Genomic DNA, 14527 nt, shown 5'->3' on the forward strand with positions numbered 1-14527 from the left:
GTTCGTTATCCGACAGTGCCACTGTTCTGTCTTTCTACTGTAGTGGATCTCCCACTGTACTTCCCGAGGGACCAGCCCACACTTACTTTCCAGTCAGTCTACCACTTCACCAACAGCGGGCAGCTTTATTCTCAGGTGCAGAAGTCGTATCCCTACAGTCCACGCTGGGATGGTAATGAGATGGCCAAGAGGGCCAAGTAAGTGCTGTACACACTGTCACTGTCTTCCACATAAATCCATTTGGACATGATAGGTTTGGAGACAAATCATATCATAAAGATCAAAATTGGAAAAAAAAATACAAAGATACAAAAATGGACTGTGGAACAATGGAAAAATAATCACCTGTGAGAGAGTGGGTTACTGCGGTCAGGAGCTGCAGGATCGTATGAAAGGCCTTGATTAAGTGGTGATTACCCATGATGCCTAAAGACTACTGGAGATTAGTGTTGTGGTTATATATAGCTTTACTTAGAGCGCACTCACACTAGGGCCAGTCTTACAGAGAAGGTTTAATGCTATTTTTTGTATAAATTCTAAAGGGGTTTGTGTAACAAACACTTTTAGCTGCTTTAAGGATGATGGCACATCATTCTTGTCACTCTCTGACACCCTGTCCTCTACACTGTTTTCCACCCAGGGCGTACTTCAAGAGTTTTATTCCACAGTTCCAGGAGGGTGCCTTCGCCAACGGGAAGCTGTAGTGCTCTCCAGCCGACTAACAAGTCTGGAGAACGGTGTGTGTGGGAGTGTGTATGTAGGTGTGTGTTTGTGCCTAGCACACCTAGCACTTTGTACTTGTATACCATGCACTAACAAACAGTGCGGTGGGAGTGACAGTCTGCTTGTTTGCATGTTTTTGGCCTCGACGTTCTAACCTTGTTCTTTTTTTATGGCGTTTGCTTCATTATCACTGTCGCTGCAGCACAGTAATGGCTCTTATGTTAGAAAAGGTCTCAATGTTGTGAAGTTCATTTGCCATAAAATGCACTGTTTTGTCTCCTGGAGCCCCAGTGCAATGTGACCGTGGTTCATTTAAAGTGAACTAAAGGTTTTGCTCAATAGATAAAACTAGATTTCCTTAAATGCAACGTCGAAGTCAGCTTGATAAATGGATTTTGAGCAGAGAAAAATGAAAGTGATAAACACAGAGTTTCTCTTTGTTCTAGTGGATGTTCTGAGCGCCACAGAGGTTCAGTCGTCCGAAGCAGCTAATAAGCATAAATGTTGATATACGGCAGTGGATCTAAGCTACTGCTGCTACAGTGTTTGATACATTAACATCCTTCCCCAGCGTGGCCTCTGTGTTGGATTCTAGCGGCTACTGTAGCCAGTCGTCATAACACTGAATGCTGCCGGTCTTGTTTTTCAGACTCTCCGTCTCTCTCTTTTACTCCATGAGTTAATAAACGTGAGCAAACATAGCAAACAAATCATTTGTTACTGGTTAAAATGTTTTCTACCGAATAGACATCTTCATTTCTGCCTATAATCTTGTCTTATTCGAATCTGGGCTAATTATTAAACTGCAATAAATACATAAAAATAACTACTTCAGAAGTTAATGTCATTGATTTGTTGTTTAGTTCTAATGGTGTCATATTCTGATATGTAAACAGAAGTGTATCTTTATTTTTGATTTTTCTTTTTCTAAATGTACGTCCAGTAAAGACACGTGTCCTCAAACTGTGTGCGATACTGATCCTGTACATTATGGGGTTTTTCCTTGGCTTGTCCACAATATATCAAAATACAAGTAAATAAATACTAATGTCGTAAACTCACGTATACATGAGGACGTTTTTGTAGAAAGATGTATTTAATGTGTCTAAAATGTTACTAAACTCATCTTGTATGACGTCACGTCATTACCCTTAGGAATGTGGGTTAAAATACTCACACACAAAAAAAAAGAAATGGATGAAAATAACCACCAAGATATATTTTGTGGGAACTGTCAATGTTGGGTTACTTTGAGGCCTAAAAAAAATCAAAGCAACATTCCAACATGTGGTCGACCCCAAACCCAAAAATGTGACAAGTTTCTTAGTAAATCCAAATAGTCTTCTTTACATGTAGATAAAAAGCAATGCTGACACAATAGTGCAACATAAAAGGTATACAATTATTATACACATTGTACTAAAAGAGCTGAACACTGGAACTGAAGTTCTTACAGTACAGTGGGAGCTCGAGAAAGGTCAAGAAGGTCAAGAAAGATGACATCTTTCTTGACCAAGCTAATGGCCTTGATGTGGCTCTCTAACGGACTGGACAGGTGTGGAAATGCAGCAGAGAGAGCAGAAGAACTCCACCCCGCAGGATCCAATCGTATCTCCATTGCATTTTCTTCATTAAAAATAACTCCGATTCTGGAGGTCCAGGACAGCCAGTTTCTCAAATTAAGTCACTAAAACCACTTTACCGCTACTTCCACAACTTGATCCTCAAAATGTGCGTTGCGTTGACAACACTAAGAAAGATGTCATCTTTCTTGACCAAGCTAATGGCCCTGATGTGGCTCTCTAACGGACTGGACGGGTGTGGAAATGCAGCAGAGAGAGCAGAAGAACTCCACCCCGCATCTCGGAAAAAGAGCCTATCAAGCTTGGATCCTTGCCTACTGGACATTTGCTCCAGAGAAAATCAGCTACCTCCAGTTTTGGCATCAACATACCTGTATGAGCAGGTCACACATGAGAAATGTGCTCAGCCCTACCCTGGTTAGTGACAGACCACGTATGAAGCAGGTCTGCAACCTAAAATGACTGACTACAAATAATGATAGAGCTCAGCCAAGCACAGCAGAGCCAGGGATCACGCTGACTGGTTGGCCTGTGCTAATTTGTTGTAGCTTCAGCCTACATTGCTTTTACTCCAAGTACACAACTGTTTGCCTGTGTTTAAAATGCTGATGTGGCTTTTTCAATCTGATATGATAAAGTTCTGGATGCAGTGTATTCTATCTGTTTTTGGTATTTTCTCATAAATGTTCTAAAATAGGCTCCCTATTATGAATATTGAAAAATATATTTAAAATAAGATGGCATATGGCTAATATAGATGGAATAAAATACAGTCAGACAGTACTACAAAATATAAAAATAAATGTCTAGAAGAGAACAAAGACCGAAGCCCAAGTGGAAAAGATAGCAGTGTTAGCAATCTAAGGAGTTAAGCTGAGTTAGCATTAGCAGTCGAAAATTAAAACACGTACGCTAAGGGACAAACAAGTACTCTGAGTAGAAGTAGGTAATCAAGAGTAATTAGCCGCATTATAATTACATTAGTAGCAGTTCTAGCCAAAGTAGCAGATGTGACGTTTGTACTTTTAGAGGAGTAGAGGTAGCTAAATTAGCATAACAGGCGCTAATAGCTATATAAGCAAAAATAAACGTAATGACTCGGTCAACCACATTTTCGTAAGTAACCAAAAGTCAGAATAGATCAAATTAGAAAGAAAAAAGTTTAATTCTGAATGAATTGTTTATTTGCGAAGCTTTCTAGCCTCGAGCTACAATGCATACGGAATAAAGACATTACAGTGATGTCAGCTGTGAAGGATTGTTTCGGAGGAACAACAGACAGGCTCAGTCTGTGTGTATGTGTGTAAATGCCCATGCATGAATGTGCAGCTGCATGTGCTTCAGCGAGGCTGAGTGTTTGTACTGTATGTGTTCGTGCTTGACCTCATCATTAACTCCGAGGATCGGAGCATGGGGTTCTCCGTGGCCTCAGGCCCAGCCCTTTGCTATATTTACTGTCGGTAATGCTGCAACCGTCACGTCTAATTAAGAACTCCATGCTGAAGGTATCAGGCATTTTCTACAAAGGCATGTAATTAAAAAAAAAAAACGAGATTCCCTTTGTTTTTTACTCTGCCTTTCATTCTGACCGTTTTGTTTTCAGGGTTCAGCCACAGAACGTTTGTCTAACGAGGGCGTCGCAGAGCAGAGATGATAAGAAGCTTTAAAAAGTACAAGCCGAGACCAGTGACAGTCGAGTCTAGACATTGTGTGACTGTGTGCTTTATGTGCACCGAATGATGTGTCGTCCTGTTCGCACAGCGCTATCAATTATTGGCGCTGAACGAAACGCTACATATTTGTTTGTTTTTGTGTCAAAGGGCGTTCATTTGAGGATGTCTGAGTGAACATCGCTCTCTGAAAGCTTTGAGTTTGTCACATAAAGCTGACTGTTCTCAGAAAGGTGCCATGATTCACAAGACCCTCAGCTTCATGTTACGTCCGGTGCTGAGTACAGTTATTTGTGGCCCATGGTCAGTCAGTCTGTCCATTTGTCTCCCTCAATGTCCTCCATCACTGACTATACATCTCTGTTTATGTCTTAGCTGACCAAAGCAATTTCCTCTCTCCTTCCTTTGTGTCTAATGATTGATGATTGATCACGATTGTTATGTTTTTTTTCTTTCTCTCTTACTCTGAAATATTATATGTATGGATTTATACATATAAACATATACACACTGTGTATATAGATGGATGGATGACAGACAGACAGATAGATAAACAAAAAAATATTGAAATTTCTCTTTTTTGTATCGAAAAAATATTGGACCGTGACACTTAAGTATTGAACTGAACCGAACCATGGATTTTCGGTATTGTTGCGCATCTAATATATATATATATATATATATATTGTGTATTATTGTTTGTTGTTCACTCGGTTCATCTTTGAGGGAATTCAGTCCTATTTCCAACATCCCAACTCGGTGAGGTCTGTGCCTAAATACGTCTCAGCGCCACATACTTTTTCGCACCTTAATGTGGATTTAAACAATCTAATGATGCTGTAAAGTGCTGCTAAAGATTCCCTTTGAAGATGATTCTCATCCCCTGATTATCACAGTGCACAGGTCTGCCAACCCTCCCAGCTAATACTCCGAATCCACTAATCCAGACATGTTTAGAAAATCCTGACAGCAGTTAGAAGTGTGGAATAATTAGCTGGGAATATACAGAGTGTAGTGAGAAAATTAATTGAAGTATTTTTACTTTAATCTGTACGGAGACTTTTTTTTAACTAATCAACTGAAAATGCCGCAGTCATTCTAACAGAGGATCTGTATCCTAGATTTAAGTTGGGGGAGGGGGTGATGGGGCTTAGTTGCATTAGCTAAGGGAGAAAATATCCATTGTCTGTCGGAAAAACAACAAAAATATCATCATATTGTTGTCGGGCGACTACCATCAAGACAACCAAGACTTCAATGCAGACCCCTCTGCCTAAAAATACTGACAGGAGTGTGAGACGGGATCAACAAACAATTTTCTGGTCCATAACCTCCAGTGAGCTCTTAGCTTCACTCATCCTGATAGGACTCAGAAGTCAGGATCATCTCAAAAGTTAGCAAAGTACAAAGTACTGAACTAGACAGGCAGTGATTCATGGGGGAGACAGAAACTGAACTAGATAGGCAGTGATTCATGGGGGAGACAGAAAGTAGTTATCAGGCATGGCAAATGGAGGAAGAGAGGAAACTACACTATTAGATTGGTTTATCATTATAGTACTACTAGTTCTGTCATTTTAGTTTACCTAAACTAGTTAGGTCCAAGGTAAAATAGTTTACCTTGGTCATCGCATTTCCCATAAAGTCAACAAGAAAGTCTTGTTCTGTCATTCCATGCTTTAAACCAAATTTCGCACAGGAACCAGATGGTGTGTCGTCAAGCGAAGTTATACGCAGAAGACAGCTTTGTTTACATGCAGCAGTTGTACACAATTCACGGGATTGTGCTACATTCACTGTCTTTGGTTTGTGTTGTTTTTTTTTGCCCTTCATTCTGGTTACCAAGCGTAAATCAGAATCCTCTGATGTTTTTATGTCCTCTGGTTTCCAAGCGTAAGTCAGAATCCTCTGATGTTTTTATGTCCTAGATTATGATGTCACCACTGTTACTACTATTTACATTACAGCAACATACAACATATATAATTCAACAAGAATAATATTGAGGACATGGACACATTTACATACTACTAAATTGCTAAGATCCATAGGCTGACGTAGCCCAGAGCGTTGCCTTCCTACCCAGACAGTTATACTACACAGCTTCCCTTGAACTCAGTTAAAAAGGAAAGTCAAACAAAAACATATCAGTCCAACCCACCTACTATGTTGTGGGTCTATTGCTTTATTTACAGGGTTCACAGCAGTGGAGTAAAAACTGCTCAGCTCCAGTGTTGGTCTGGAAGGATCACTACAGCACCATCAGACAGATAGAAGGGATACAAAGAGATTACGGCCGGGGGATTATTACCTGCACACCTCAGGGTTTTGGAGATGCACAGGACACAAGGGGATGTTAGACTGCAGCCAATCACCTTGTCTGCAGAGTTAATAATAGATAACAGTTAGCGCCTGTCTTTAACAGGGGCAGGAGCGCACCACAGCTGCAACATTTGCAACAAGTTTATCTTTACCAAAATGATGTCAGTTTCCCAGCCTCACTGTCAGAACAACAACCCTTACGTGGTTCTAACCCTGCTGAGGTTAATGGGGCGGAGAGGATTAGCTCATTTTGGAAAGACCCAGCAGGGGAAAGGAGGTGAAGGGAGACTTGGGGCCTTCAGACGCAGCCTTTTTAATCTGGTCTTTTCATCACGTTAGACATGAGGAATATGATGTCTGTGGATTTTGTCCAAACACCGGTTTAAACACTAATGACTCCTCCAACTCTCCACTGCTAAGAAAGCTTGGCTAAGCCGATCAAGTCTTCATCACATTCTGTCTAATGTTAGTGTTGATATGCTGGTATTTGTTAGTGCTCTCTGAAAATAATGTAATTACAGAGGGTCCTCGGTTTACGATATCCTCCACTGGTGGTGTTTCGTGGTTACGTCGCCATCTCCCATACATCTATTAAGAAAGTCTCGTTGGATCATTCTGACATAAGGCTTTAAAGATCGCAAACTAGAAGACACAGGAACGAGTTGGCAACCATTCGCCGGTTATTAACAATAGCCAACACATTGCTGCCTCTCGAAGGAGATTGTTGAATACATCTTTCTTCAATTCCTGCAAGTTTATCAGTCACTAAATAGATAAGGAGTAGATACCTTAAAACAAATATTTCATTACAAGTACGTTTTGACATTTTTGTTTCCGAAGCACATTGTTTATAATATTATATAAATATAAGACGAACAGTTTTGTTTGGCATGTAGTTTGGTTTTCGTACACCCTCTCTTCCCTTCTACCACTAGCCCCCCACCCTCCGTTCAGCAGCTACCTGACGAGGTTTCACTCAGTATTACAGAGCTGTCATTTCAGCCTGTGAGCCTGAGAGACAAGTGGTGCTGGGCGGTGGACACTGACACTGATAGATCTGTCAGGTGAGATGACAGCTCAGACTGACGACAGGGTTCTGTCCCCGCTCCACCGACCCTGCTCTACAACAAGGTCACACCTTTCTCTTAGAGCAACATAAATCAAGGAATGTGTCTGGACCAGTTAGAGGAAAGCTTTAGAGGTGAACAGTTGTGATGCTAAACAGTGAGGAAAGTTTTCCGTGCTTAAATTGTTTTAACGCCGTACATCGGAAAGATGGAACAAGACTTCCTTAATAAATTTATAGGAGATGGTGACGTAACGCCAAAACATAAACCTAGGACCCCCGTGACCAAGGGGATATCAGTGACATATCCCAAGGGGGCAACAGACAGACAGTTAACAACTTAACCCCCTAAAACGTGCCCTAATTGCTGCTAACAGTTGTGTTCAGCCTTTGTGTTTAAAGACACAATATGTGCAATGTGTAACTGTTGACCTCTGTCTGAGTGTGGCTCATATAAATAGAAATGGGCATATATACATACGTGTGTGTGTTTGTGTGTGTGTGTTGTAAAGGGGCGGGGGTTGTCATGCCAAGTGACACAAACCCCTCTTGGCACACTAATTAAATTTTCCACTTGTCCACACTCACATTAGGCCTCCATCAGGCCAGAAGGAATGGACGCAGCAGAGGAGTCAACTCCAGAAAGATCACGCCGACCCCCGCCTCTGCCCCTGTCTCTCTTCTTCCTCCTTTCCTCCACACATTTCTGTTGGACTGTTGACCTTTTTGGCTTTTTTGGAGTTCAGGGTAACGTGTCTGACTGGTATAGGCTGGGAGTGATAATAAATCAGTACTGGGATTTTGTGTGAGGATTTTAAATCCAGCACTCTCTACTAACAGTTGAACAGCAGTCCAGAGTGGCTGTGGAACAACACACTAAGTAGCCGTTTGTCTTATATATCTTAATATCCTAATATTCTGTGGTTCATTTTCTTACCTAAAATATGGCTTTTAAGAGGCAACTGTGGCTCAAACTGTGGTCCGAGCTGTTTTTACCCTTGGCTAGTCCAATGAATAAAGACAAATGTTTCTTTTTTTCACTCTTTTTTCCACAATGCTTTTGATTGTAGATCAATGTTTTCTAAGCTTGGATTCATGGCCCCATGTGGGGTTGCCTGGAATTCAGATGGGGTCCCCTGAAATGTCTGGTACTTGATAAAAAAAATACTAATAATTTTTTTTCAACTAATTATTATTTTGTGCCACTGATGTAAGTCTGAATGGAAACAATGGAATAAATAAAGAAACAAATACACCTCCAGATTCCTTTCATAGATTTGGGTGCAGGAGGGTACATGGGTGGAGATGGGACATGACCCCCTCCTCAAATTCATAGTGACCCTGACCTCCAACTGACTCCCCCAACTGTGCTCAACAAACATCGTCGGTAAGTAGTAGTGTTCCGTTCGTGACATGTTTGACGTGTGCTACAGCTAATGGTGCGTTCAAGTTGAACAGGAATATCGGAATTTCCACCATTCAACTTACACAGGACAAGCAAAACACCCCCACTACCCAAAACCTATATAAAAATATATGTGTGTGTGTGTGTGTGTGTGTGTGTATCTGATTGTCCCATCCAGGACCTTGGAAGGGTAAGTAAGTAAAAGAAGTAAAAATAACAAGTTGCTTTACAGTTGTTAAACTCATGTTAAATAAAGACATACTTCAACCGCTAACATGAACACATGTCAATCATTATCTAAAACACGGTTGGAAAAAGATAAATATAAAAATATATTACATATAATATGTGTTTCACAGCCCTGGAGCTACAGCTCCTAAACATCGATCGATGCTAGCTTTAACTCCTTAGGCTAACGGTTTCCAGTAACTAACCAGTAACTAGAGTAGCATACCGACGATCTCCACTTCCAGTATTGGCATCCATATATTTTTTCAAGAAGTAGTGAGTCATCAGTTAAAGTAACAATGAGTCAATTTCCACACACAGTAGCACTGTTAGACTTTTTTCACACTCCTTCCACTTCTAAGGAAAAATGGTGTGATTAACAGGAAGTGATGCGTGCGTTTCCTCTCTCTCAAATCGCCTTGGTTCAGTGGATGCAGCACAGAGCGGCTGATGGTTCTTCAGGTCAAACGCCAGCAGGAAAACTTGGTTCCTCGACCAGAACCCATTAACATTCCCAGCAGAGCAGCTCTCAGCCTGCTCTCAGAGCAGCATATGCATGAATTATGGTGACAACCATGTTGACAGACTGAGATAAACTCGTCCATTGTGTCCGCAGCCTGGCAGCACAAAGCTGTGCCTCACAAGCGTTGTTTTCTAACTGACTGTTTTGGAGCAACAACGAGGAAAACACAAAACAAAAACAACATTTACAGCACAGGAGGAGAGAACATTTTTGTTAGGTCACCAACATTTCCTCTTCTTCAGTTTCCTTATTGGTCTGTGGAGGGGGGGGGGGGGACTTTTGTGTTCTACCACCGAAACGGAGCCGTCCAACAAACGTGGAGCTGCGTGGTCTGCGTTTGCGCTGCTGCAGGTGGCTGTGTTGACTTGTTCAGTCCTTCTCAGAAGTCCCCTAAATTCTTCTCAGACGGTGGACCCTGGTATTTGTGCAATACTTCCACCGACGTCGCTCCAACATTTCCTCCACTCTGTCTTTCTCTCGCTTTTGCTCGTTCCATTTTCTGCGTTTCTAGCTACAGCGTGTTGGTGACGCATTTCCTTCCATTGTATCAGAAACAGAAACAGACGCCTAGAGCCGGTGAAGTTACAATCAAAGTGGCTGAAGCGTGGTGATTGGAAGGCACTGTGTGTGTGTTCAAAACAGGTTTTTATGACTCTTCCTCTTCATCTGTTTCTCTGTAAACTGAACAGTAAAGTACAGCACTTTCCTCCTCAGAATACCTTCTCAGTCCCTGAGCCCGTGGACTAATGTTGTAACATTATGAGAACACACCTGGAAACAGAAGGGATTAGTAGATACTGATGGTATTAGCAGGAGTATTTGTCTCTACTCCTCATTATATAATCTGGTGAATGAAATAAAGCCAGATACAATAAAAGCTGCATGACATTTTTTTAAATCCATCATTTGAATGCAGTAGTAATCTTTTTACCCAACTAGGGTTTTTTTTTTTAACTTGTTTGCCCCTTTTCTCTGCTGCCCCAGATGGTGCTGATATGACTCGTTAACCCTTTAAAAACCAAGCAGAGCTCCTTTTACCTAAAGGAAAGTGAACTCCTGTCAGTGTGACACAGCTCACCACTGCACACAACCAAATGTGACCTCTGTTTTTAACCCATCACCACAGTGAACAGTGGGCAGCTTTAAGAACCAGGGAGCAGTGAGTGGTAACTTGGCAGCTGGTGGATTAGAACCTGCAACCTTCCGGACCCAAATCTGCTTCCTTAACCACTAAGTTGAACCGAAAATCCCTGTTGTCTATAACAGTGGATTTGGGGGGGGGGGGGGGGGGCTCATTTCACTGAACAACACAGTTGGATAAAGGTGTAACATGTAGCAGGGCAAACCTGTTTTTTATTGGCTGCCTGCATTTTCACCTCTGACAGATCATGACGGTTACCGTGTTCCCAGGGGACCATGGCGTGACCGGATCAAGTTCTTATTTTAAAGATGAGCTCGGCTTCTTTAATCTCCACTCTACCTTGGTTGGTTTCATCGATCTGCCAAGAAAAATAGATCAGATGATCTAGGAGTGGAGAGCAAGCGCTGAATGAGTCAGAAAGCTTCTGACTGTGAACCCTAGAGGTGGGCCGCGGAGAACTGAGAGACAAAGTGGAATCTCTACCTACACTGAGACCAAGCTGGACATATTATCACAGTGCTTGGAATAAGTCTGGATCCTCCAGCAGAAACGTCCTACAAAATGCCCCTCTTATCAGACCTTACATCATCCTGTTTTACCCTGTTACTAACAGAGTACGACAGAATACTCGTAGGTATGCGTGAAGTAACTTTTACCAACAGTATCCTGTTTTCAGTCCTGGCTGCATACCTGAGAGGACCTGACCGGAGCGTATGCAGCCAATAAAGTAACATTCTTCCTGTACACAAGCAACACTCCAGAGGTTAGGAACAATCAAATTATCTCTCTGCACTGACGTGACTGACTGCTTTCCAGGAGTCGCCAAGGCAACGGCTAAATAAAATCACTGAAGGATGGTCACTTAAACTCACAGGAGCTGAGTGCCCCTCTGCCATCTAGGCTCCTTTTCACTTGTTCTTCTTTTTTAGTGGGAATCCTGATGGAACTGATGATTAGACTTCTATTTAAAGACATCCTATTGAATTTTATCGCTGAATAGAGACCAGACAAAAGAACACGTGTCCACCGCTGAGGAGAGACAGCCGACGTGAAGGGGAAAAGGAAGGGGATTTTTAATGTTCTTGATTTTTAATGGACGGATTCTTACTTTGACAAATTGAGATCATTCAAACAACATAAGGTCTGGATGGTTTGATCCCTGTGGTTTCCACCAGGAGGTGCCCCCACATGTACATTAAAAAAGCACAAACCCTTGGTGACAGGAGTTCAGGATCCTTCACCAGGATGTGCAGAAACATTTAGTGTCAAATAACACAAATGCCCCTAGGTGGGATTCAGAAAAATGAAAAAAAAAAAGCTAAAATATTTTAAAACATTTTTTTAGAAATATTTGTCCTGAACTGTACAAAAAAAAAATTTGTTTAGAAATATTTGTCCTGAACTGTACAACACTGTACAAGCGCCGTCATCATCGGATTCTCATTACCTGAACACACCTCGTGTGACAGCTGCAACTTTGGCATGATGACATCATAATCTGTGTAGACCTCCTCATGCTAGCATACAGCTAACTAGCGCATGCTTGTTAATAATTTTCTTGATTGAAAAGGGAATAAAAGTAACAAAATGCATCCCCAGCCTGATAACAATGCTGTTTTGGGGGTCTTCACATGGAAAAGTTTGGGAACCCTCTTCATTCAGACACAACTGTTTCCTTCTGTTAGTCTTGTTAACGGCCACTCAGCGTGTCTGTCTGTCTCTGTGCACCAAGCCTGCACACTGGTGCATGTGTGTGTGTGTGTGTGTGTTTCTCCGGCTGATTATGTCATGCAATTATCCAGGTTGAGGTTTAACAATGAGGTGGCGAGTGACACTTAAGGAATGGAACAAGGGGCAAGAGCATGACTTGGTTACATATGTATGTTGCAAACCATCACTGCCCCTATATATATATATATATATATATATGCCCACTGTTCACTTTGGTGATGGGTTAAAAGCAGAGGTCACATTTGATTGCGTGCAGTGGTGTGCAATGACAAGGAGTTCACTTTCCACTTTCCACACATATATATATATATATACTGTATATATAGTTGAAAAGAAGCCTCTGTGTCACTGCCCCACTGGGCTTTTTTTCCCAAATGATAGTCATTTGTTGCATCTCAAAGTGCATAGCTGCATTAATTACAGGCCGAGAGCAGATTAGATTTCCTCTTTCAAATTCAAACCCGTCGCTTAGCAACACGGACAAATTTCAAATCAACAATACGTCCTGTGCAAGCACTTTGGTGAGATTAGGGAAAGGAGACCTTTACACTTGAACTCTTGGTGAGATTAGGGAAAGGAGACCTTTTACAGGGAGACGTGTCTGCATCAGGTCCTGTATTTCTGAGAGAGCAGAACCTAGTGGAGACAGAGGCAACAAGTTTGTTTTCATAATACAAAACAATGTGTCACATAAATGTGTACGTGTTTAGAAAGTAACGGAGAGCTAGTTTTCAGTGCACCGTGGGAGTTCCCCCAGCAATCCAGGCCTACAGAAGCATAACTAAGACACAAGTGGGGTTTACCTGCGCTAACTTTACATGTACTATAAGCTTTATCCTAGAGAAGAGTGGAGTCTGCGTCGGTTTTAGAGCAGTGGTCCCCAAGCTTTCTTGTACCAAAGACCAGTCGTCTGGTAACAGCCGTTACTTCAATTCAGTAAATTAGTAAAACTGAAGTACATTTTTCTGTGTCCCACTGCAACCCAGTACCAAATGATCTACAAACTAGGGGTTGGGGACCCCTGTTCTAGAGGATTTTTTTTTTCAATATTTTACCAGGTCATTATACAAGCACAGTTCTATGGTGGTTTGTGTGTGAGTGTTAACACAACAGTAGGTCTTGGTACAATGCAGGTAATCCATAAATTATTTAGGTCTTAGTTAAAACAAGGCATTTCACATTAAAAAGCGATCCAGGCAGCAGCATCATTGTATACCGTGCACAACCTGTGTGTTCTGAGCAGTGCAGAAACACACTGTGACTGGTCACCTTAGAATACCTCTGCACTTCATAGAGTATAAACTCTGTCCTCAACTTCCATGACCCAAGGCTGAAGGAGTAGCAAAAATAATCTGACAGGAGGAATATGTCTGGCACACAGCTACAGCCGAGGAGAGCTCAGCTTGGCAAAGTCAGTTGTGCTAAGCCAGATTAAAATAGGTACTGTGGCTAATTCCACAATATTCAATATGCCGTTTCATGTCATGTAACATGTCACATTCTGGGCCCTGTGCCATTGTTTATAACCTGCTGCTGAGACACAATTAGCACACATTTCAGTAAGAAGCCTTGAGAAAGAAAAAAACAAAAAAAACCCCACTGCATATTCCATAGATAGTTCAGCGCCCAGATTTCTTTTTTAGGGGAAGAGGGAAGTCTTTTTTGTCTTTCAAGTGTTTCATCCTATAGTACACTATATCAGGGGTTCCCAAACTTTTCCATTCAAGACCCCCCCCCAAAAAAAACAAAAAACATTAGCATCTGACCTTTTCAAACCCACAGAAGATGCCACAAAATATGTAAAGAAAATGTTTTGGGTTTTTTTTACTTTAGTTTAGTATTTCATTTGTTTAGCACAAGCATGGGCAAACTATGGCTTGGGGGCCAGATGCAGCCCATTTTGCTTTTCAATCCAGCTCACCAAACTTGTTATTCATTTCTATTATCATTATACTTCTTCCTTTTCACTGCAATACCCACATTTCTCCATAGATGGTGTAGAAAAGGCTTAAAACATTTTAGATCTTATGGTATTTCCATGTCATTTGTGTTATTTTCCCCCCATTCACCTTTATTGCACCATTCATTTCCTTTTTTTTTTTTGTCCTGATTTCATGAAAGACGACAAGTAGAAC

General features: G+C 41.5%; 1 protein-coding gene across 2 annotated transcripts in view; it reads left to right on the forward strand.

Moving 5' to 3' along the window:
* The window catches only part of babam2 (BRISC and BRCA1 A complex member 2), a 37585-nt gene extending 35509 nt beyond the window's left edge, over positions 1-2076 (forward strand). For both annotated transcript variants that reach the window (XM_025059675.1, XM_025059699.1), the window contains exons 11-12: positions 44-197; positions 641-2076. In XM_025059675.1, coding sequence (XP_024915443.1) covers positions 44-197; positions 641-704 — 218 coding nt within the window. In that variant the 3' untranslated portion in view covers positions 705-2076. The remainder of the gene's footprint in view (positions 1-43; positions 198-640) is intronic.
* Positions 2077-14527: the final 12451 nt, after the last annotated feature.

This window comes from Cynoglossus semilaevis, chromosome 1 (genome assembly GCF_000523025.1).
Source record: "Cynoglossus semilaevis isolate Cse_v1.0 chromosome 1, Cse_v1.0, whole genome shotgun sequence".
Lineage (NCBI taxonomy): Eukaryota > Metazoa > Chordata > Actinopteri > Pleuronectiformes > Cynoglossidae > Cynoglossus > Cynoglossus semilaevis.